The 26,076-nt window shown below is 44.7% G+C and overlaps 1 protein-coding gene across 8 annotated transcripts in view; it reads left to right on the top strand.

The window, feature by feature from the left end:
- Positions 1–26,076, top strand: part of SPIRE1 (spire type actin nucleation factor 1) — a 204,623-nt gene that overhangs the window by 130,412 nt on the left and 48,135 nt on the right. For all 8 annotated transcript variants that reach the window (XM_088469713.1, XM_088469712.1, XM_088469715.1 and 5 more), the window contains exon 4: positions 11,381–11,506. In XM_088469713.1, coding sequence (XP_088325839.1) covers positions 11,381–11,506 — 126 coding nt within the window. The remainder of the gene's footprint in view (positions 1–11,380; positions 11,507–26,076) is intronic.

Raw genomic sequence — 26,076 nt, 5'->3', positions numbered from 1 at the left:
AGCTCCTGGAGATATTCAATTCAGCGCGCTGTTAAGGAATTACAGGCGCGATGCTGTTTTCTGCCCTTACCGCCGCAGAAACAGCATCTGAATTGAATAGCTCCAGGAGCTCCCTCGCTGCGCTATTTAATTTGCGTTCAATTATATCGAGCCCAGTCTGTGCTTTAGCTCCAGAAATACAACATTGATTCAGATCGATTTAAAATCGACCTTTAGTAAATATAAACCTCTATCTCTCGTTCTTGTAAAATGTTAAATAGCAAGAACTCCCATGAGTAAAATTGTTTCATGTGTAAACAAGCACACAAAGATGCTATTGCTAGAGCAATATAGTATTTCTTTCCTTGAATTGCTTTTTTTTTTGCTCTTCTTTGACTGTCTGGGGAAAATCGGTTCTCTGTGACACGTTTTCTGATCCTCTGGAACAAGGAAGAAAAACTTCCCAGTGAGTTCTCACATGACAGAAAGGAGATCTTTAAAGAGATATCACAAGGTCGGGATCATCTGTGCTGCTGGTTAAATGGAATCACGAGTCGCACTGAAAACTTCAACTTCAGCCCTTCCTCTAACAAAGGCGTGTCCAGTACTGTGCTAACTGCCAGACGCCAGTGTATACACTGCTTGTGCACCGTGCGTTCTGACCTAACATGGAGTGTGTCATTTGCGATAACTAATACATTTTATTTTTAGCTTCAAGATAACACAACATTTCTAAATATACATGTGGACATGTGTTGTAGTGTGACCTGTCCAATACAGGAAGTTTGGTATTTAAACTCATATTCATATTTGTGCCATATCAGAATGTCCTTTTTCATATGTATCCTGTAACATTTGGCACAACTTTTGTATATTGCTCTCTGGATTCTTTCCATTACATTTTAGCAGTGGTTTTATGAGGCTTTGTCAGCCTGCGATGTGTAGATCTAGTGAGATTACAATGTATTATACCAGGGCCAGTACTAGGTATCTCAGCTCTCAGGCCGTCCAGTGCTGCACTGTCGGCCCTTCCCTCCCCCGCTCCTTTCCCCTAATTGTAGACCAATAACGCCAGTGGGTAAGTGAAGGGTTGGTTTATCCGGACCTGGGCAGGTTGTGGTACGGACGCACTGACAGACTGTGTCTCCCCTCGATCCGGCCCTGGTGGTGAGTGCCTCTAAAATAAAGTTCAGGCAGGGCTGTGCCCTTCAGGCTATGGCGCTCTGGGCAATGGCCCTGCTAGCCCATGCCTTCAGGCGCCACTGCATATGGTGTACATGGTAACCTACAATTAACTTCCTTGGTTGTACACCTCTGGCCTCACAAGAGGGCTGCCTTTATAATGAATCAGACACCATATTTAACTATGTCTCTCACTGAAGCATAAATTCGTCCATATATAGAGAGAGACTAAAATTTGATGCACTACTCAGTTGATGTTTTGTTGTAACCATTCACATCTGTTCCTGTCCCATTGTAGCGTACACTCTATGTGCCCTACCATACACAATAGTGTCTGTTTTTTTCAGAAGAAAATTAACTGGCCAGTATATTTTGTGCTGTGGCAATTGTGCTTAAGCTGGGTACACACTACACGATTTATCCTGCAATCATTGTACCTGCGACCACTCTGCACGACCATAGTGTATTGTGTGGTCGCATCGTCCCATCTGATGAGCTGCACACCAGATGGAACACTGCGATGAGCGACGCGGTGTAGTTACAGTAAGTATGCAACCATATATCACATCGTTGTATGGCGATTTGTGCAGTGTGTGCACTGACGCGATCTATTAATATATCACATCGTCATACTTCCGGATCACTGAGTTGTTTACCCAGCTTTAGTTGTTAGTAATTCCAATAGCAGTCTTGCCTTATGTAAATAATGTATCAGCTTTTTTAAAGACAGCTGTTCTAACTGAGCTACAGAGTGGATGATTGATTGCAGTTTGTAGGGTGTTGTATGGCTTTCTCATTAGGCTAGGTGTCAGCACTTCTTATAATCATTTTTAGGTCAGTGATTTCCTTTTTTTAAATTAAAAGCGTCCATCTACTCTTGTTTTGAACTTTCACATTCACCTCTGTTCCTCATATTCTTTGTTTGATGTATGCTAGTCTGGCTTTCACTATCATTCTGCTTCATGCAATTAATGCAATCCAGTCACCAACTGGTACTTGCAAAATCGTGTGTACTTGTTTTGTTAGCAAGTAGAAGTTGTTGTTTTTCAGAAGTCTCTTATGTAAGACATATTGTCAGATTAGCTTTGCCAATTACATCCACACTCTCCAAAAGTAATTGTAAACTTTATCTCAGCAAAATTGACGTCAGGTTGTTTGAAGGAAAAGTTCAAAAGTATCGCGAGGATGCATTCCAGTCTTCACAGCCGATCATATAGGAGCCACAAATATATGTACTGTCGGCATTTAGGGCCTGACTCAGAGCCGGACGCTCTGACCAGAGCGCTCGCTCTGAATCAGGGCCCTCCTCCATTAAAATGGAGCGTCCTCCTGGACGCTCGTATAGCTGTGGGTCACCACCCACAGCATATACGAGCGTCCAAAAAGATGGTCGCGATGGTCTTGACCATCGCGACCATCGGACTTGCGAGGGAAACGATGGTCTTGACCATCGCGACCATCGGACTTGCGAGGGAAACCCTGCGGTCGAGTTTCCCAGCCACAAGCCCTGGAGTGATTTTGGCTCTATCAGAGCCAAAATCACTCTCACTGACATCACTAGTGATGTCAGTGGGGCCGGCTTCAGACGGTAGGCGTTCCCATGGGAACGCCTCCGTCTGGCAGGCACGCCCCCGGCACGCCCACCAAAGGGGGCGTGCTGTCAATCAACATCGACAGCACGCCCCCTTTGGTGCGAGACCCGGAGCGATGGGAAGCCCGTCAATGTCGACATGATGAATGCCAGTGTGGTCAGTGTATACATACTGCATTTCAACATTAAGACCATGATCATGAATGTTGGTGAAATATACCACACCCGAACTGTCATGTTATGGTTTTGTAATGGATAATATGCAAAGTATGGATCTGCATTGTGTAAGTTCTGTAGGTTAATTACCAGTCAATTTATTTTCTATTCTCCTTGATCTTTGAGAAGACGGTTACAGTGTTCTGCTTTGTGTACTGGCATATCTTCCTCACTCAGCATGTAAGAGACATGTTCACACGGAGTGCTAGATATCCCCTGAACCTCAGTAGTATTTATTTATTTACACTCTTCTGCAGAGAATGATTGAGCGTGGCCAGGCATAGCTAGAATTCTTTTTGATCTCTGTGCTCCAGTGGGGCTGGTACTGCTGTTAATTCTATGCTTACTTGCCAAGCTCTGTTACTTAATGATACGAATGTGAACTCAGAGTGGGAATGCTCTCTGAACTCAGAAAAGTTAATGGAAATAAACTAATCTCCCTTAGAGTTTAGAATCCGTTCAGGATGATTTGGGTCATTCTGAAAATCTTCAAATATCTCTTTGTGGAGTTGTCACATTTCTCTGCATATATACGTGTGTATATGTTGTAAATTGTGAAGATCACAATCAATGCAGTTCTAGAATTATTGCTGGTTTCTGCAGTGAGTGATAATAACTTACACCTGTCACAGGGGAAGCTAGGCTGTTTCTCCTTCATCCACTAGGGGACACTGGAGACCAAAGACAGTGGGGATAAAGACGGTGCTACGTGGGCGCTGGCACTTTAAAGTTTAAGAAGTGTGACTAGCTTCTCCCCCTCTATATTCCCCTACAAGCCCAGTCTTAGTTCGTGCCCGAGGGGAGCTGGATGTGTTTCACACTCCTCCTCAGGGTCTTGTTATTAGTAGCAGGCAGCTACGTGACTATATTTCCTGGCATCCCGACTAGCGGGGAAGCCAGGTTAATATATTAAATGGCAGTATACACAGCAGCTGGCTGCTCCGAATAGTGGAGCAGCCAAACGGCAGACATTAATATACTAGAAAGCACACAGATAACCTAGTGGGCTACTATCTTGCCACATCAGGCAGCAGGTCCCTCGGTTTAATTCTCATCTAAACAAAGAGAATTTATATTTATAACTCAAGCTCATACACTACTTAGTGAGCACACAATACCGCCGCTGGCAGATATAAAAATAGCACGCTTACAGTGAGTATTAAGCGCCGAAGCGGGAGGGCGGAGCCTAGCTCCGTAGTCCTGCTCCTTCCTCCCAGCAGCCCCAGCGCGTCTCTGGAAGTGTGCTGGCGGCCATTACACTGAGGCTCTGTCAGCTGTATGAAACAAGCTGCTGCATGAAACTGGTAGCCTACCCTGGACTGTAAGTACCCAGTGGGGAATTAGGCTGGTCAGGAGAGCATTTAAGTAACACTGATTACTTCCTTCTATGCCTAGTGTTCTCTGGCACTGCTATTAGAACAAGTGTGGTTCTTTCCTGCCTCTCTGTATCACGTTTTTTTCTTTTGACCTTTTTCACTACACTTTACTGTTGTTTGTGTGGGGTCTGTGCGTATCGCAAGACTACAGCATCTCAACATTTATTATCTGCAAATAAGTGTGCAGATTAGTTTACACGAATGGTTGTTTTGCGGGTTTATTTCACGCTGCGGCACTGTCTGTGTGGAGTTTGTGTGTTCTCCATGTGCAAATTGCATCCTGAACGATAATCTTCAGGGATGTCAGATTCGCAGTTTGGTATGGCGCAGGCTTCACTAACAAAGCAAATGAGCTTTGGGCAATTGGTTGATAGAGATAAGCTGCTGTTAAGGAGCTTATTCCATTAGCATTGCATATAGGTGAGACGTCTTACCTTGAAGAAACGTCCAATGACGTTTGCCTTATCGCCTCCAGGAGGTGAATTCGGTGCGTAGAGCGCTGTGGCTTAAGCAATGACATCTCTCTGCTGAGCTGGAGGCTTCTCGGAAAGATAGAGGGGCTTCTAGGTCAGGTCTCTACAGGAAAACATATTACCTATATCCATGGGTTTTCAATACCATGGCTCCTTCCCATACCTCTAAACAGTGTCAGATGGGATAGAGGCTTTATTTTCTGCAATCCGCCAGGTATTGCAGATACAGGAAGACACTAGTCCTACTCCACAGTATTTCTTTCTAAGGAAACAGCTTGAGAACCTCCTGATAAATTTCAGATGTCCCGGCGATTATCTTTTTCTCTTTTTCCTGCAAAAAGATCTTGAGACTCTCTTGCTACAGTCAACGCTACAGGTCCCGGGACCATGTCTGTTAAAGACATTGAACAGTAGATTGAAGAATATTCTCAAATACATTTATACAGCTGCAGGTGTGATACTGCGTCCTGTTGTTGTAATCTGCTGAAGGCAGATGCAGAAACGAAGAAAGCTGTGAAAACACTTTAATTCGCGGAGAGGGTATTACTTGCAGTGGATCTAGATAAAAGGATTTCTCAAGCTACTCGGGGTAAATCCTCTTGTCTTCCATCTGCGGCCTATTCTTACTCAGGACTCTCGTTTCGGTCCTTTAGTGCTCCGAGTTGTTCAGGAGGTCTATTAACTTCCCGTGGTTCCGGAGCTCGGGGCAGAGTCTAAACAAACCCAATATGAGGTTAAGTACACTACTAAGCCTAGTGCATGATGGGCTTTGCTTTCACCTGGGGGACCCCAGAGTGGAAGCGCATCTTCAGGACTTCAGAATAGTATGGACGGAATTTTGTATGGATACTTGGGTCTGGGATCTCATCACTCGGGGATACAAGCTTGACTTTTTACCACTGGTTTGCCAGTTTCCAATGGCAGGAGTATCGTTTTACAGAAAACTATACACTAGCTTCTATCCTTGAGAGTGGTGGTCCAGGTTCCCGGACAAACCTTTTACTCCAGTCTCTTCGTGGTTCCGAAGCCTGACTGCTCGGTCAGACCTACTCTGAACTTGGATCATCTCAATCTATTCCTAAGGATTTTCAAGTGTAAGATAGAGGGCCTGATTCAGACCCGCTCGCGAGCGGGTTGATGTTGCCCAAGTGTGCATGCGCACGACGGAGGTGGCTCCTTCGTGCGCATGCGCGAGACCCGAATAACGATGGCCAAGCCGTCGTTATGGGTCTCGCACCAAAGGGGGTGTGCTGTCGATGGTGATTGACAGCACGCCCCCTTTGATGGGCGTGCCAAGGGCGTGGCTGCCCAGACGGAGGCGTTCCCATGGGAACGCCTACTGTCTGGGGCCACCCCCACTAACATCACTAGTGATGTCAGTGGGAGTGCTTTTGGCTCTGATAGCGCCAAAAGCACTCCAGGGCTCGCAAGCCCGATGGTCGCGATGGTCTTGACCATCGCGACCATCATTTTGGCCTCTCGCTATAGCTGTGGGTGGTCACCCACAGCTATGCGAGCGGCCAGGAGGCCGCTCCAAAAGGTAGGAGGGATGGCCCTGATTCAGAGCGAGCGCTCTGTCAGAGCGTTCGGCTCTGAATCAGGGCCAGAGTCCCTTCCCTCTGGGATTGCAGGACTAGAGGATGGCGATTTCACGATATCTCTGGATATCAAGAATCCCTATCTGATCGCCTCACCAGGCGTTTCTGAGATTCGGAATTCTTTTCCAGAGTCAGACCTTATGCTTCGGCTTACCATTCAGTCCCCAGGGTATTCACAAAGGTCATAGCTGTGATGAGGTCTCTCCCTCGGATACAGGGAATCACTATTAACCCTTACCTGGATGATCTTCTGCTGAGGGATCATTCCAGGGACTTCTCATTCGTCATGGGTGCATCCTGAATTTTCCCAAGTCTCACCTGCAGCCGACGCAGAGGCTACAGTTTCTGGGAATGATCATGGACACCTTATGTCAGCGAGTGTTCCTCCCTCAAGAAAAAGCAACTTCCATCGTCAGGTATTGAATGCAAACATGCACTGACTCCTGGGGAAGATGGTTGTGGCATTCCAACATTGCTTACAGATGCTTTCACTACAGGAAGTTTCAGCTAGACCTCTCTGTGGACAGGATCCCATCTGTTCCTTCACCAACGGGTAAGGTTAAGTACCAGAACTCTGATATCCCTTCTCTGGTGGTTGAACTCTGTACTCCTACTGGAGGGAAAGAGATTCGGAGTGTGTTATTGGAATCTTCTCACCATAGACGCGAGTCTGCGAGGATGAGGGCTGTGATTCAGGAACATCACTTTCAAGGCCGCTGGACATCACAGGAAGCGAGTCTGCCAATAAACATATATTGAAATTACAGGCAGTGTTCTATGCTATTCAGACAGCAGATCACCTGTTGCGGAGCTGAGCAGTCAGGGTCCAGTCGGACAATGCCACATTAACCAAGGTGGAACTAGATGTTGGTCGGCTTTAAAAGAAGTAAGCCAGTTTCTAACCTTGGTGAAAAAGTTCGCAATGGCAATCTCTGCAATCTTTATTCCAGGTGTAGCATATTGGGAAGCAGACTACCTCAGTCGACTGGAGGTGCATCCAGGGGAATGGACACTATCTCTGCAGTTTTTTTTTCAACCACTGGTTTTCCACAGGTCGACCTCATGACATTCAGACAAAATCATTAGCTGCCTCTCTACTGGTCTAGGAGAGACACCCCGGAGGCAATGGCAGTGGCACATTGTCAACACCATGGAAGTTTCAGTTTGTCTATCTGTTTCCTCCGTTTCCACTTCTATCTTGCATTCTACAACACATCAAAAAGGACAAGGTTCTATTGGTAGCTCCGAAATGGCCTCGCAGAGCATGGTCCTCCATCCTTAAGCTTCTGCTGATCGACCATCTGTGGAAACTTTCTCGGAGAGAAGATCTCTTACTGCAGGGTCCTTTAGTCTATCCAGACTTAAAGGGGCTACGCTTGACGGCGTGGCTTTTGAAAGGGCCATCTTGAGAAGTAAAGGGATCCCATCCAGGGTAGTCCCTACTATGCTTAGAGCTCGAAGGGAAGTTACTTCTAAACATTACCACCATATTTGTAAGGCTTATGTTTCCTACTGTGAACGCAGAGGGGCTCTTCCTACACAATTCAACTAGCCAGATTTCTGTTTTTCTGCAAGCAGGTTACTCAGCCGGTCTGGGTTGGGTTCTCTGAAAGTTCGTATTTCAGCTCTGATGGTTTTCTTCCAGAAGAAGTTGGCCTTGATACCTGAGGTACAGACTTTTCTACGAGGTCTGATTCGGTTACAAACACCCTTTGTTCCTCCTATGGCTCCATTGGATGTGAACTTCGTACTTTCCTTCTTACAGTCTCTTCTGTTCGAACTTTCGCAGTCGGTGGAGCTAACATACCTTTAGTGGAAGGTAACACTTCTTCTCGCACTGGCCTCAGCCAGGAGAGTGTCGGAACTTGGAGTTCTATCCTGTCGTCCACCTTACTTGGTATTTCTCCGATTCCATAGGGGACACTGGACGCCCACCCCGCGCTGTTCCATGCTGCCAAGGTTGGGGGTCATTTTCTGTTATGACTGTTAGAGAACTGTTTGATGTCTCTGGTTGTGTTACTGTTTTTTTAACCTTTTAATCTGTTCTGTGTACTTGCTTCACCTCCTCCCCTTCCATTTGTTTTTTCTCAGCTCCCCTCGGGCACAGTTTTCGAAGACTGGGCTTGTAGGGGGATACAGAGGGGAGGAGCTAGTCACACTTCTTAAAATTTAAAGTGCCAGCTCCCACTCCCACTTAGCACCATCTATATCCCCACTGTCTTTGGTCTCCAGTGTCCCCTATGGAATCGGAGAAAGGGATTTATCGGTAAGTACCAAAATCCTGTTTTTTTCACCCAGGGCAAAAACTCAGCTCAGTGGATCCCCCCCCCCCATAAATTACTGTATACTTTATTTAATAGGGTGTCCAAGTGAAAGTTGTTTTTTTCATAATACAGCTTTTTTTCTGTAACTCATTGGGATAAAAGTACTTTCATTTGTTTGGATTGTATTGGAAGCATAGGAACTGTTACACTTTTATTTGTCAGTGCCCATGAATATTTCATGCAATTAAAACTACTAATAAAAAAAAAAACACTCTCATATGCTCATACTGTATATGTGTACACATATCTTTTACTTATTCACTTGTCATTTGTAGCTGAAATCCATTTAGGATATCCCTAACCATGTAGGGACACCGGTTAGTGTACAAGCCTGCCCCCTGATGTAATCCCACACACTGTAAGGCCCGCTTAGAGAAAGCTGGGTCATCCCATGGCCTATTGGGAAGCAATGTCTGTACAATTGTGGCCACCGGGGAGTATTTTTTTTCTTTTCCTGGCTGCTGATACAGGTTTGTTCTTTGGTTTTTATATAGCCGGACAGACGGCTGTTTCTAGACACAAACACTAAGTGCACCCCTGCTCTCAGCCCCTTCAGCACCAGAGGCTTGTGCCCCGCCAGCCCACCAGGTTCGCCTCTGATTTGCCAAGTGGTGTTTGGAAAAGACACTATTGGACAATTGGTTACTGAAGCCAAAACATTCATACCCATCTGGAAAACATTATTGTCTGCAGGAGCAGTCACAAACAGGGTGTATTTTCATATCCTCTTAATACTCTCAAGAGCAGAGATCAAGATGGACATCTCACAGTACAGGCATCACTATACCTATCTAAGACAGGGTGGGACTGGCCCACAGGAGTACAGGGGAAATCCCCGCTGGGCCCCACTGCCTGAGGGCCCAACCCCTTTTCTACCTGTCAGCTTCCAGATTTCAAATAATAAATTGTTGCTCTAATAGATGGTCAGTAACCTGGTGGAGAAGTGTCACTGATCAACATGGGAGCTTGGTTCCTTTCTATAGAAACTACACCAGGATTTGCCCGTTGGTTAGCCAAGCAACTGTGGCAGCTGACCACATCCTGTCTGATGGCTGGCCACACCCTTTTAGCATGGGCCACTACCATTGCATTCCCTTGGTGGGTTTTTCATGCCCTAGTCCGACACTGATCTAAGGGATATATTTCTGAAGAGGAGAATAAGCCCTTACTCACATGGTAAATAGCAGAGATGTCACTGACTTCTCCTGCGATACCTCCCTGTGTCTGCCGTCCCGTCGACCTCTATCTTGGGATGGTGTTAACTATACATGGCAAAAGGTAAAACGGTTATGCACAGCTGAAATCCATGCATACGCATTTCATGCCCACCTTTCCCTGGCAGTGTTAGGCTGCTGTTGGCTGGAGAAAACTGTTGCAGAGGAGTAGGATATTCGCTGGAGTTCCAAGATGAGCCCAGGATGGTGAATTGCAGTGGTACTACATATATCATTTATGTATCATTGCGATATACACTGATACATTGGGACATATTTACTAAGCAGTGGATTTACAAAACCCTTTTTTTTTTTATACATTTTGCCTGCCAAATTTAAAAGGACAATACTACTTAATGTAAAACGAGTCTGATTTTGTATTTACTATTATTGCCATTTTAAATATGGCAGGCAAAATTTGTATAACGAGGTTTTGTAAATCCACTGCTTAGTAAATATGTCACATAATGATAGTTACCACCTTCTCTTGTCCATTAGACCCCCTAAATCCTGATGCTGGGTACAACTCCTCAGTAATATTCTTTATTCAAGCAGGTGACAGAAGCAGGTTGGAAGAGAGTAATGTGCTTAATGTAAAGAGGTGCGATGAAGACTTCTTTGAAATGTTGCTATTCAAAACCTGCACATATTACATTTCTCATTACTTATTTTCAAGTTAGTGTCTTCCTTTTGTACATGTCAGGGTGACCAATTTCATCAGGGTCATATTTCTCATGCCTGAAGCTTTTCATTTGCCCTGAGGGTAATATTCACATATCACTGCTTAATACAGCATTCCTACTTTGCAGATTGGAGCGCAAGGAATAATCTGCAATGTTAGAGGGCACAAGGTGTCAGAGCGCTGGCACCTCGCAACCATCACTGCTAAATGAATACTCCTTAGGACTCAAACAATCGTTGTAAAGGCAATTTAATTATCAGTTTTAAATGGGTCGTATTGGCATTGCCCTTTAGTACTTACAATAACTGCACGTTTTATTTATGTACCTTCTATGGTCCCTGCTCCATTCAATAGCTAAAAATATATAGCTAGACTTTACAAATATATACTTAAAAAATATTACCAGACTAGCAGAGCGATATTTTACCTGTAGTAGCAGAGGAAGGAATGTGCCTTAAAGCACAAAGGTAATATGGCTCTATTTTGAATTTATCAACACATTATTAGAAAATAATGAAGATATCATCATAACTGTTTATGTAATTCTGATGACTGCTTTGAGACTGACTGGGGATGGAGGAGACAATGTACTGTGCATGACTTTATGATATGGTGGTTTCGGGCACCCAGCCCTGGTTTGTTATGAGGACCAGACATTTATAGTTATATCCCTGCAAGAAACACATATTTGTATGCATGTTTCTAATATAGATTATAACTCAGTGATGTTTATTCTTTTTAACAGCTGTGTTCCTCTCATCTGCCAACTCCATCCGAAGCTCCCAATCATTACCAGGCAGTATGCAGGGCACTGTACGCAGAAACCATGGAGCTGCACATGTTCCTAACGAAAATCAAAAGTGCAAAAGAGGTGAGTGAGAGCAGTACTGCCATAGCCGTGCAGACTATTGGACGTCTCCTCATACATATACCTATTTGTCGTTAGTAGCCATCGCTAGCAGTAGATGTTTATTGTGGTCAAAGATGGATTAGCATGGCTGTCCACGCAGTATATCTACAGTATATACATCTATTAATATATATACACCTGTCTCTCTTGTCTATCTATCTGATTCTTGTAGTTAAGGCTATGATTAAGAGAGATTTCACAGCTTTGTATATAAACATACATATATCTTTCTAATTGAGATATTGAAGACACAGTCTGTGTCTCTCTGTGAAATAGAAGGGGTACCTATTGCTACTGTACCTTGGGAATTTCTGCTTTCAAGTGCTGAAAATATACACATGGAAACATAACCAAACATATATCCAAACCTCAACCATGGCTCACCACACAGATCTACTGCCTACTGAGGTCACTTCATTTTCACTTGCCAAGCAAACATAATATCTACTATTCACCCAGTCTTGTAACCCCTGGTACCTCTTTGCCACCTTCAACTCGCAAATCTTCTACATACACGTATTCCCCTTTTTCCCCTCACTGCTCATGATTTTGCAGCCTATTTTAAAATCAAAATCAAAGCAATTCGACTTATTTTCTCATGTGAAATCTGCACCCCCCCCACCCACCTTCTCATACATACACTTCACAACCTGTCCAGGTGATCCTGTTTCCAACCATCATCCCTGCATCCTCTCCCTCATGCTTGCTCACATCTTCAACCTGTCTATTGCCACATATCCATCCTTATTTAAACTTACTTTCATCTACCCAATCCTGAATAAACTCTCTCTCAAACCCAGCCTCTCTCTCTCCAATTTCTGCCCTATTTTTCTTCTACTCTCTTTCGCCAAACTACTTGAGTGAAAAGTATACAACCACATATCTCATTTTCTCTCCTCTCACTCTAATCTAATATTGTCACTTCAATATACGTTTATTGTGATTCTTCTCTTTCTGATTGGCTAGATACATTTTGTGGTGGTTTAGGTCAAAACTCCATGAAAAACACCACATAACCGTCGTAAAAGCAGATGGACGTCAGTGGTGGTTTACAAAACCGCATCAAAACTGCTGGATAGTTAATTCAGTGATTTTGTACTTAAATTTGCTGGCAATGTGCAGAAGTTTCAAAATAACAGCAAAACTGGTGCTTCGTAAATCTCCCCCCTGCTGCTGTCCACACTGTTGATGACTCTCTTCTCCTACACCCCATTCAATCCATCGGCCACATAAACATCGACTTTTAATGGTTTTGCTTGTTGAATCCCTCCCTTCCATTCCCAGCATCTCTTGGTGTCCCTCCTGATTCTGTTCTCAGCCCTCTGCATTTCTCACTGCTCATGGGAACTAATTCCTCCAGTACCACCTCTTCATTGATGACACCAAAATATATCTCTCCTCCCCTGACTTGTCTCTCTGTGTTTCATGTAACCAGCTTCTCTCTTCAACTTCTCATGGATCTTCCAACACTACCTAATGCTTAAACTTTCCAAAACAGAGTTATATTCCCTCCTCCCAAAGTCACCACACCCCCTAAACTCTACCTCACTGTCCATATCAACATTTCCTGTCTCCCAATTCTGCTGCCTTGGTGGCACACTTGACTCCATACTCTGCTTTATTCCACACATCCAGTCTTTCTCTTATGCCGGGTACGCACTAGATGATATGTCATACGATCTGGAGGAACATATCGGGCACATCGTCTAGTGCAGTGGTCGCCAACCTTAATTGAGGTGTGAGCTACTATTAAAATGAAACCTCCTGAAGAGCTACTAAAATTGTAGAAAAAAAATCTGGCTAATAATCGAACAATTGACGGTAATTTAAGGAAAATTTTAAAAAATGTTTCATAGAAAACAACAATGCATTTAATTATTACAGTGATAAATTTTATTTACATACTAAAACAATAAACACAGGCACATTTCACAGTTAATTACCGACTCCAAGGAGGTACGTGCAGTAGAGGAGCAAAAGATATTGTATAGGCAGGGGTGCTGTGTGATTTTCCGGCAGGGCTGGGCGGGAGTCACTCGCTCCGCCATGGGTGGAACCACAGGGAAGTACAGCTGCAGCAATCACCTGACATGCTTCCCTGTGGCTCCGGCCATGGCGTCGACACCATGGGAGATCATGCGTCAGCGATCACTTTCTTTAGTCGGCAGTACTAGTTGGAGACCACTCGTCTAGTGTGTACCTGCTATATCGCTGACGATGCGCCCTCCCGTGCGTCAGCGACATCGCCCGTCGGACCTGCATGCACATCCGATGGGCAAAATCGTAAGCGGGGGCCATGCTGCTGAATGCAGCATGGCTCCCACTATCGCTTCCAGCATCGGCAAGTGTGTATGCACTTGCCGATGCTGGCACCACGCCAGGTCTTGTCGCTGACTAGGTCGATACACACTAGACATCGTCTAGTGTGTTCTGACCTTTAGTTCTGTCACATCCACATTGCCAAAATATGCCCGTTGCTAGTCCAAGATACAACCAAAATACTATTCTTATTCACTCTGCTACCAAAACTCTTTTCTCTCGGCTCCCTACTCAACTACTGCAACCTTCTCCTCCCTGGCATCCCCCTCACCCATCTATCCCCACGTACATCATTTTTATTTTCTTGAGTGGTGGTGATGGAGGGGTGGGTGTTGCAGCATGACTGGTCTTCCTCTCTCAGCACTCTACATCCGCCACACTAGAATCCAATTCTAATTACTCTTTCTTACCTACAAAGCCCTCAACAACATAACCCCCATCTCAAAATACTATTCCTCTCATCCTGATAGGTTTACGTCTAACCTGTGCCGTGCCGTGCCTTGTCTCTGGTAACAGTGTTACACTCACTTTTTTTTTTCCTGTGCCGCTAACCACCTGTAGCAGTGGCTCCCAAACAGGCTGCCAAAAGGCACTTGCCATATGTTCGTGGTCCAGAACCAAATCAATATATGGTAAATGTGATTGGCAGCCATAAGCACTGGTTTTGCTTATTATAAATTATGTAGACAAGCAGAAGCACAACCCTGTCCACCCCTTCTGACCAGGATAAGCACATTTTACTTACTTTAATAATAATTGCTGAATTTCTCAATAAGAGACTTTTGGCCTAGGAGTGCCTTCAAAATAATGCTGATATCCTAGTAATTCACTATAATACTATATGGAACCACTGACCTATAGTATTCCCTACCATGCCAGATCAAACTCTTCCATAGTCTTCAAATAGTACAATGCATTCTGAAATCTCCTCTCTATGGAGTTTACCCTACTCCCAACTATATCACCCACAGTAATGCTTCCCCAGTTGTCACAATCTCCACTGTGAGCAGCACTTGCTTCTCTTGTTTCAGCTTTCTCACGCAGAGTCCTTCCTAGCCTTTGTCTTATTTCTTCATTTGTGTTCTCTAACTTCTCCCAGTTTTATATTTGCCCTGTTTTCCCCATTGCTGAGCACTGTGTGACCATACAAATTGATGATGATACATAATGAAATCCTTGGCACATAAAGAGAACCCAGATTGATATATGGCAAATGTAGATCCGGTCATACGGCTTGATGTGTCCGTGATGCATTCCACTCTGTAGTCACACATTTTTGTGGGTTCGCTTTCTAAATTGGAGCAGGTTTTGCAGAAAATTATGTATTTCGTTGCTAAGTAAAGAGTATCATTCTAGGCAGAATCTTATTCTATGTCCAAAACAATAACTTGTTTTATGTATATAGTGCTAACTTTGACCTACATTGTTTCAAAATAACTGGTTTGGTATTTTTGTGCAATTTAGTAGACATTTATTGACCCCATTTGTTTTCTCACCTGCAGATGCTACATTTGTACTGACTGTTGGTAAAATTTACTGGTGTTTGCCAACCATGTCCATATGTCAGCTATATCACCCTTTATTTATAGCAAAAGAGTAGGCATTTCAGCTCTCCAGGTGTTTATAGCACACGAGTAGGCACTGCAGATCTCCATTGCTCTTTAGAACACAAGAGTAGGTACTGCAGCTCACCATTGCTATTTATAGTACAAGAGTAGGCATTGCAGCTCCCCATTGCTGTTTATAGCACAAGAGTAGGCACTGCAGCTCTCCAGGTGCTGTTTATAGCGCAAGAGTAGGCACTGCAGCTCTCCAGGTGCTGTTTATAGCGCAAGAGTAGGCACTGCAGCTCCCCAGGTGTTATTTATAGCACAAGACTAGGCACTGCAGCTCCCCATTGCTGTTTATAGCACAAGAGTAGGCACTGCAGCTCCCCATTGCTGTTTATAGCACAAGAGTAGGCACTGCAGCTCCCCAGGTGCTGTTTATAGTACAAGACTAGGCACTGCAGCTCCCCATTGCTGTTTATAGTATAAGAGTAGGCACTGCAGCTCCAAATTGCTGTTTATAGTACAAGACTAGGCACTGCAGCTCCCCATTGCTATTTATATCACAAGACTAGGCACTGCAGCTCCCCATTGCTATTTATAGTACAAGAGTAGGCACTGCAGCTCCCCATTGCTGTTTATAGTACAAGACTAGGCACTGCAGCTCCCCATTGCTGTTTATAGTACAAGACTAGGCACTGCAGCTCCCCATTGCTATTTATAGTACAAGAGTAGGCACTGCAGCTCCCCATTGCTGTTTATAGTACAAGACTAGGCACTGCAGCTCCCCATTGCTATTTATAATACAAGAGTAGGCACTGCAGCTCCCCATTGCTGTTTATAGTACAAGACTAGGCACTGCAGCTCCCCATTGCTATTTATAGTACAAGACTAGGCACTGCAGCTCCCCATTGCTATTTATAGTACAAGAGTAGGCACTGCAGCTCCCCATTGCTGTTTATAGTACAAGACTAGGCACTGCAGCTCCCCATTGCTATTTATAATACAAGAGTAGGCACTGCAGCTCCCCAGGTGTTGAGCAGTTACTGACAGGGAGAGATTGTAGCTCAGCTACAGCTGCAAGGCCAAAGTGCAGTTTAAATGTGCAGATTGTAGTTTTACATCTTTCTTACTGGCTTGGATTAGATGAATATGTAATAACTGGTTGGTCTTGTCTGAGACATGTTGGCAGGCGCTGTGCTTGTTTATATGTAATTAGCACAGTGCAATGCAATTAAAAAAACTTTGATGCCTCGTGAACTCTGTGACTTTACTGTAGAATACTGTAAGAGAATTACAGCACAGCTATGTTTTTAGAGCCTTTTACATGAACAACACATTTTATGCCTAATTTCCTTTAGTTGAAAGACGACCGTTACCACAATTTACAAAGATTTGTAGTCATGTCGACAGTGACCATGTCAAAGTAGGGGACGTCGACGCGGTTGTTTTGTCGAAATTGCCAATGTCAGCAGTTACAATGTCATTGTGACAGGATTAGGTGGCGACTAGGCTGTTAGGGCTCTGTCAGTAGAAAAATGTTATGTCAACTTGCACAAAAACGTCATTATGACAATGTCATGTTGACATAATATAAATGTTGACAATGATTTTGATTTGGACTATGTAGAATTACGTTTGAGAACCATTGCGTTAGACCAGTGTTTCCCAACCTCGGTCCTCAAGACTCACTAACAGTCCAGGTTTTCAAGATATCCATGCTAGAGCACAGATATTTAAATCAAAATAACTGAGGTACTACTGAAGTCACCTATGCTCAAGTATGGCTATCCTTAAAACCTGGGCTGTTAGTGTGCCTTGAAGATTGAGGTTGGGAAACACTGCATTGGATAGAGCCTTTATTTGATAGTACTAACTATACAGTATGCTGTACCAGCAACTTTTTTTGCATGTACTGTATGTGTAAGCTTTATTTCTTATACTAGTTTTGGAAACGGAAAGAAATCCGTAAAATCATTCCAGTATTGAAGCTATTATAAATGTTGTGTGATAGGAAAAAAAGCATGTCACTTTCGCAATAGCCAAGGCATTGAACTAAAACCAACGGATTCTGATAATTAATTAAACATTCTGCAAATTTTATACATATGAGAGTTGGCGAAGAAGCTTAGGGGGAGATTTATCAAATTATGGAGAGAGATAAATTGAAGAGAGATAAAGGAGCTTTTAACTGTTAGTTACAGGATGTGTTTGAAAAATTACAGTTTGAATCTGATACTTTCTCCAAGACTTGATAAATCTCCTGTTCTGCCAACAATCAAATATTACCCAAAGCATTTCTTTTATTACGCTAGACTAAAATTTTAAGTCATAGATAAACTGGCTAAATAGTAGATGAACCTCTGTTCTATTGTCCATCCAGGAACCGGACAGGGCACCATTAGCATGGTCAGATGCAGTCGTCGTCTAACTGAATTTGCAAGCTATCCCCATAGGCATCTGAAAATGGCTTCTACTGCTGTGTGTAGGCTAAAGGTGCGTATCCACTTACAGACATAGAAACGAGTGCATGATTATGACATTGTAATCGTGCAGTCGTATCCTTGTCTGTGATGTGTCTACACTGAACGATCAGTCGTTCAGTGTAGACACATCAATCATCCCTGAACATGGGCAACCTGGTGTTGACCAGCATGTTCGGGTGATGATAGATGTCAAAAACGACCAGTGGGCGCGCGCATCGCTGGTCGTTTTTGACATTTACATGGCCGATTTGCGAACGATTAGCAAGCGATTTAACGATAATAATAATTGCTAAGTGGATACGCACCTTTAGAGAACACATTAAAGAAATTAATGGTATCCTGCATTTGACTCCATATATCACTGCAACCAGCAACTAGTATTTATCTATGATTCAGGAAAGGGATCAGAGGAAATCTCATGAGGAATTTCATATATGACATCAGGGAGGGATTTGTTTTGGGCACTTGTAGCTCCTACCTAAAGTGACGGGAGCTATTCAGTCTTTTGCGCTGTCCTCCCCGCGCTGATCGCAACTGCCGCATTCTCGCACCCAAATGCAGGGGATTAGCTGTGATGATACTGAATCAGAACCTCTATATACCCCTGCCTGTACCTTCTAAAATCCTACCTATAAACCTCTAAGGATGACGCCAATTTGCGTACGCAGTCATACAGTAAATAAAAGACTGCAGACTTGGAACGTGTGGTTCCGAAGCACAAAGTATTATTCAAGTAAAAAGTACAGTCAGTTACACGCTATTGATCCAGACACAATTAGACGCAAAGGAATTATACAGACCCCAAGTACAGTATACATACGCAGCGCTTTCTGGTCCTGATGTTAGGCATCAGCAAGAAACCCTGTCGTCATTCAGCAAGAAGACTAAAAACCCAGTGCTTGAGCACACATATTTATACCCCCCCAGAATAGACAGGACAATAGAGAAGTTTGTTGCTGATACTATTGGTTCCCATGGGGGAAGCATCTGTTACAGAGCGTTTAACAGGCTGGTTCAAATAGACTCAACCCAGCCTCCAACAACTGGGGGTCTCTGCCCTCCCGCCCCATGCAATCATCCTAACAGTTGTTCATATAATATACATTTTGTTGCTTGAAGTCTCTGCGGTCCATAAGTTGAGAATGCATGATGCGATCTCCACACCAATAATACCGGAATTCTGTTGAAAGAGTACGCATCAATACGAAACCAAACACTGCTTTCTTACCATGTATAAAACCTTAGTTATCAAATATCTTTATTTCACAGCATTTATACTAACTGAACCAACTTAAATCTTATACCTTAAAGCTTATTAAACCTTTTTTGTGGATATGTAATGTGTGAGTATACAGGGTTTGATATAAAGATGCTAGTTAACTGGGGACAGATGCGTGCGCATTTAGCTAATAAAACAGTGTTTTCATACAATGTCTTATGCATTCGCTAATATGCGAGTAGTTACCAGCGCAATTGTGCGTATTAATGTGTGTATGAGAAATGGTGCACTTAAATCTCACTTACTAAGTGAACACCTAGCAGTGTGGATTGCTGAGCATTATAGTTCCACATGCCCCCTATCTCAGCAGCCCCACCTTTCCCAGGCTCAAAAGAAAAAGCTCTTTATTCTCCCAGACTCTTGTGTGGATGCAAATTAACCCAGCTGCAAGAGTCAAACCTAAGATAACACTCTAGGCTTTGAAGTTATTTCATTGCAGGAAGCTTGCTAATTTAAGGTGTGTATTCTAGCCGGGCCACCTGGAGTGAGAGCAGACGTTATCCAGGAAGCTTATCTACACAAACTAGTTGTCACTTGGCCATTTGCTCTGTTCAACTAATGCAATCCAATTTTGGCATACTGTAAAGCCTTTTCTGAAATATATATCCTTTATAATACGTAAAGTAATGAAATGGGCTTTTGGTGAATCGCCGTAACCTATGGCGATGGTCACAGATGCATTCGCATGATGCTAATAGTATTATCGCCACATGTACTAAAGTGTGAGTTTATCTAAAATGGCGCTTAGGCGGCCATTTCGCAAAATGGCGTCTTGCGGCCAGTCGCAAGATGGTGTTGCTACGATTCAATTTTAAACTGATCTTGTCTCAGCCAATAATCCAGTTTCGACAGCTGTGTAAAGCTGCTTCTCCCATGCAAAGTACCAGTTAAGGTGCCCAAAAGCTGGGCACACTGTAGTTAGGCAGCCCAAAAGCTCTACTTTGCACCTCAGGAGGGTGTGAGCAGAAATCCACGATAAGTGATGGCCATCCAAAACAATTGAATAGCTCCTGGTCACTTTAGATAGGAGAAAGAAACAATTGAATATGCTACTATGGGGCTGCTTCAGAGTTGGGGGCAAAGCAAAAAAAAGTAAATTTGCACCTTTTGAAAACCATGTTGTAGTGTTCCCACTAGACTGCGGGCAGGGCAGGGTGCTAAGAGGCTGGGCAGGGAGTCTATGCACGAGCGAAAGAATTACACACGAAAAGGGGGCATGGCTGACAGAATGGGCGTGTCATTGTGACACGCCCCCAATTAATCACACTGTATCACATTGTATCACTGTGACTAAGCTACAGCGCCATCACGAGACATGCGCACTGCGGCTCATGTACATACGCAGCCTTGAAAATATTGGTTCAATTTCGACCAAATCTGGAATGCGTTCGGGGTTGTATCAGCCCCAGTGTTTGTTATTGTATGTGAGGAGCTATATTGCTTCCTAATGTTATCTGTATAATGTTTGGTTACATTACTCCCTTCTCATCTCTTTTAAGAGTGGTATTCTTCATATTTAATTGTAACTTGCTCTTATTTTGTCACTAAAGATGACATAAAAATATATAGTAACACAACAGAAACAACCACTAAATTAAAAGATGTATGAAGTGAATATATAAAGCACATTGGGCCTGAGTCAGAGATCCTTTATATAGCGGACTTGCAGAAATATGCTAATGACACAGCCGCTGTCTTGTGCTTAGTCGCACACCTCTGGCGTCACATATCCACCATTTATGTACAAAAGCAGGAACATTGTTTGCACATCGGTGGCAGATTGAACCTGAGTTAGCCTGTCCCCTCTCAGAATTAGAGCCTCCTAAGACGCTGGGGCCTCTCCAACTACGTACAGTATGAATTCGCAGACGTTCACTGGGACACGCCCAGAAAATGGTCCTGACACCCCCCTGTTATCTCCCACAAACACTGACTACCTGTCACTCACTTTGCTAATAAATCCTCTCTGTGACTGCTGTGGCTAACTGCTCCGGCTCCCAACATTGACACTGCATGCATCTCTGAGAGTCGGGACCTTTGTCCATATAGATCCGTCCAGAGGCTAGTGGTCAATATGTTTCCCAAACAAATACATGCTTCTTCCACTGTCTGCTGAGGTTGCAATCTAAATCTCCTCAGGCAGTATAATGAAAGGATGTGCCACAGATTGCCAATGTAAAGTTTACTTCTACAATGGTAATTGTTGTAATCGGTGCAGTTATAGCTGAAAGGTATGATAATGCTTTATGATAAGCCCAGTGGTTCCCAAACTTTTTCGAATCGTGGCGCCATAGAATATCAGCATTTTTACCCTGGCACCCCTGGGCCTAACATTTCTTTTTGAGAAATTCAGAAAAAATTAAATGAAGTAAATTGTGCTTATACGTATGTCACCCTTAGGGTCAGTTATGTGGTGGAAGACAGGGCTGAGCTTCTTTTTGTCCTATTTTTTGATAGGCAAAACCAGTGCTGATGGCTGCCAATCACATTGACTAAAAATCATTTTCTTTGGCACTGGACCACCAATCCTAGGCACCCCTGCTAGTGCACTGAGGTACTGCAGGGTGCCACAGCACACAGGTTGGGAAACACGGGATAAGCCTGATTCTTCCCACAGCTACACCGATTTCAATAGTAAAATCCTCTAGAGACTCCAATATAAAATTGTCTTCAGCTGAATGTTACAAGATGTAGATGTTGTTGCGTTTCTCCCTGAAACACCTCGGCGTGGCTGGGCAGCATCATCTGCCTGCTTGTCATCTAAAGACATTCAGTGTGCAGCCACAGTGGCACAATGATTTTTGGATAGCTCTGGTCAACCACCAATCGGAATACAAGAGGGGTGGGGCTATGCAGAATTCTCTCTACCTCACTTTACCGCCGCCTATGGATCGCTACTGGTATTACAGATGTTTCTTAATTATCCTGTATTTTATCTTTCAGTGTTCTCCCCAGAAAAATTCCCAGCCGGGTGGAATCAAGAAGTAGCCGGGTGGGGCCTTCGCAATAATAAAAGACTGTCCCCCTTATGCGGTGCCCACAGACTGTGCCCCCAGACTGGTCCCAGCCCAGAAATTACCTGAACATGATCGGTGGCGGCGCTCCCACTCCTGCTGCCTCGCTGTGACTGGATCTAGCAGGCACGCAGAGTAAGCTCTTCACGTCGCGGCTGACGTCATGACGTCCCCCGAGCAGTGCATCACTGGGAACGCTGGCCTCTGAAGCGATCGGAGGCTTCTTTAGCCTCCGGTTGCTTCAGAGGCCAGCGCTCCACACCAGGAGGCGGTGGGTGACCGGGAATGGGGCGGGGGTAAGTGGTGGGCTGTTTCTGCCGGGCGATGCGCCCGCGGAAAACAGCCTGGGGAGAACACTGCCTTTGTTTTATATTTTGCCTGTAGGTCCTCCTGTGTCTTTTATATTTTCCCTTATATTGCACAGCAATGAGGAATAGTGAGGCACTGTATAAATTTGCCTGTCAAAATGATCTGAAAACAGAGGTCCCCATTTATCAACAATTTTTATTGCCAGCGGTATATTTAACTTATTATCATAGTGATACTACCGAAAATGCCACTGGTATTTAACATTACTTACCCCTTCGCCAAGGTCCAGCGAAACCCCCTCCTCGACAGCATCCTCTGCTCTGTTGCTGGCGTCATACACGCGACGGCCAGTCTACGCATGTGCATTTTCATCCAGCAGGGACTCTGCAATACCTGGAAGCCTTCGCTGAAGCTGGAAAGGCTGTTGCTGGGTCCCCATTGTCGGCGATGGGGATCATATCGCTCTCACCATCTATAGACGGCGTAAGCAATACAATGACAAACAGCGTTAATCTTAGTTTACTGGTGTTTGTTAAATTCTGAAAAAAGGACAAATAACCCCTTTAGCGAGTGCTAAAGGGGTTATGTCTCGTTGTTATATGGGGCCCTTGCTGTGCAATGTCAATTAAAAACTAGAGTTGCTGTTGTTTCTGCTCATTAGGGGAAAAGGTTGGTGTAAGATCAGGGCATCTTAACATATAGGCATACTGGGCAGCTGCCCAGGGCCCCACTATTCTAGGGGCCTTCGAGCAGGGGCAGCCTGAGCCAGTGAGCATCTACATGGAGTGTACGGCCGCTCCTTGCATAGGGCAGCTGGCTGTGAGTCGGGCAGAGAAAGATGCTCCCCGGCCACTCTGATTGTGTATTACACCGGCCAGGCAGCACATTCTTACCTGCCTTTCATACTGCAGCCACAGAGCTGGATTAAGTGGAGTGTGGCTTGGCCCCACCTCTCTCAGGGCCCCCCATACTTTAATCACAGGTACAGAGCAAGTGAAGAGGGAGGTGGAATCTGTAATCCTCGCTTTACATAATGTTTTTTTTTTTTTTTTTTGTTTAAATATTGATTTTGTTGAAAGTACCAATAAATCTAAAGGTTTAATTTTATTGACAGTTTACATTTTTATTCCTATGAATGGGTGGGTAGGGGCCCCAGTGCATTACTTTGCACAGGGCATACATTTCTATTAAGATATTAAGAGGGGTATTCAATATGGGTGTTTTTTGCGTTAATATCGCACTTTTTATCGTTTTTGCGTTAATATCACTTGTTTTAGTTTTACACCGTATTCAATATCAAAGACTTATCGCAGTTTTGAAAAGTCTTTGATAAAAAACGGTGATAACTTTTCACCATTGAATAGGTGTCGAAAAAAAGTGCAGAATTGGGGTTTAGGGGTTCAGGCTTAAAAAAATAGCCTGCACCCCTGAGATTGACATTTAAAAAAGAACTGTCAAAAAAAGTTTAAAAAAAAAAAATAGGGACACCCCAAAAAATTATTTAAAAAATTGGGGTGCAAACAAAAAAAAAAAAAGGGAAAAAATTGTTAAACAATAGGCAGATAGGTTCAGGGCTATTCTGCATGTATGCTGCAGGTGTTTTCTAGAATAGAATTATAGCGGCAGGTGCACAAATTCAGAATTTTTAAGAACTTACTTTAGGGACACCAAAATATGCTAGTACCCATTTTCATGTACCCCAAATTTGATGGGACCACTTAAAAAAACGAAAAATGAGCGTGGTCACTTAAAAATGGGGCGTGTCAACATGACACACACCCCTTTATAGTCACTCAGAACATTCCTATCCATATGCACCTTAACCCCAGTAGTGCCCTTTATACAGTAACCCCAGTATGCAATGTCCCCTGTTGTGTTCCCTCTTATGCAGGCCCATAGTAGTGCCCCTTATACAGTACCCCCAGTAGTGGTCACCCTTATACAGCCCCCCATTAGTTCCCCTTATTCAGTGCCCCCAGTAGTGTTCCCCCCCAATGCAGTGCTCCATGTAGTAGTGCCCCATGTAGTGTTCCCCCTTATGCAATGTCCCTTATATAGTGCCCCCAGTAGCAGTCCCCACAATGCAGTGCCCCCAGTAGTGGTACCCCCCTTATGCAGTGCCCTTTATATAGTGCCCCCAGTAGTAGCCCCCCCCCTGTGCAGTGCCCCCAGTAGTGGTCCCCCCTATCCAGTGCCCCCTGTAGTGGTCCTCCCTATTTAGTGCCCCCAGTGCAGTGCCCCTAGCAGTAAGCCCCTTATATAGTGGTGACCCAGCCATAGTCCCCCCCCCCCCATGCAGTTGCCCCAGTAGTGATCCCCCCTATTTAGTGCCCCCTGTAGTGGTTCTCCCTATTTAGTGCCCCCTGTAGTGGCCCTCCCTATGAAGTGCCCCCAGTAGTGTTCCCCCTTATGTAGTGCCCTCAGTAGCAGTCCCCACAATGCAGTGCCCCCAGTAGTGGTCCTCCTTATGCAGACCTCCAGTAGTGATCCCCCCCTATCCAGTGCCCCTGTAGTGGTCCTTGCTATTATTGCCCCCAGTAGTGGGCCCCCCAGTGCAGTGCCCCTAGTAGTAGTTTTCCCCCCCAGTAGTCCCCAGTAGCTGGTCCCCCTCCTGATGAAGTGCCCCCAGTAGTAGCCCCCCCTAGTAGTAGACACCAGTAGTGTCCCAGCCCCGGTATGGGTCCCCCCAGTAATGGTGCCGCCAATAGTAGCCACCCCCTCCCCCGTTATGACCCCAGTAGTGCAGACACGTTAAAAAAAATATATATATATATATACATATACACACACACGCTTACCTGAATCCATGCTCCGGCTCCAGACACCGCTCCCGCCGCCGCACATCAGTCCTCCGGGGCTGGCGCGCTCAGCATTATGGGAGAGGCGTCATGACGTCTCTCCCATTACCCACTGCATGAGCCGGAAGGCAGAGCTCATGAGTGAGCTCCAGCCCGGCTCTTGCAGTGGGCGCTGCAGCTGTCAATGAGAGTCTGTCTGACTCTCATTGGCTGCTGATTCACACACACACATTGCTGCCGCTCGGCGGTTATGTGTTTACAGCAGCAGCCAATGAGAGTTGTCTGACTCTCATTGGCTGCTGGTAAACACACACATCGCTGCCGGGCTGGCGGCGATGTGTGTGTGTTAGCACAATCAGTGCCCACCTCACACCCTCCTCCTGGCGGTATTGGGTAAGCACTCAGGGAGAGGGAAGGGGCTCGGCAGTGCAGCACAGGGAAGCCTAGCGCCGGTCCTGTGTAAATGTGTAGTGCTGACCGCACACACTGCAGTCGGCGCTACACTGCCTAACTAAGGCGGGCCGGTACTGTGGCCAGCGGCGCGCCCCCCCCCCCGCGCTGCCGGTGCCCAGGGCGCACGCCATGCTCGATCCCCCCCCTCTTAGTTATGCCACTGCAATACAGTAAGTGTGTCTTGGTTAATCTGACTTTTAGTTACATTTGTTATTTAAATTAAAATGTTTCAAAAATGAGAAATGATCAGGCAGCCCCACCAGATGTGCGTAAATGTCCCAGTAATAGCACAGTTCCTGTAGCACTAATGGTGCTGCACAGTCCAT

The sequence above is a fragment of the Taudactylus pleione genome, unplaced genomic scaffold (genome assembly GCF_031769625.1).
Source record: "Taudactylus pleione unplaced genomic scaffold, aTauple2 ptg000093l, whole genome shotgun sequence".
NCBI classification, from domain to species: Eukaryota; Metazoa; Chordata; class Amphibia; order Anura; family Myobatrachidae; genus Taudactylus; species Taudactylus pleione.
Note: the sequence above shows the minus strand (reverse complement) of the source record. Positions and strands in the feature narration are given on the sequence as shown.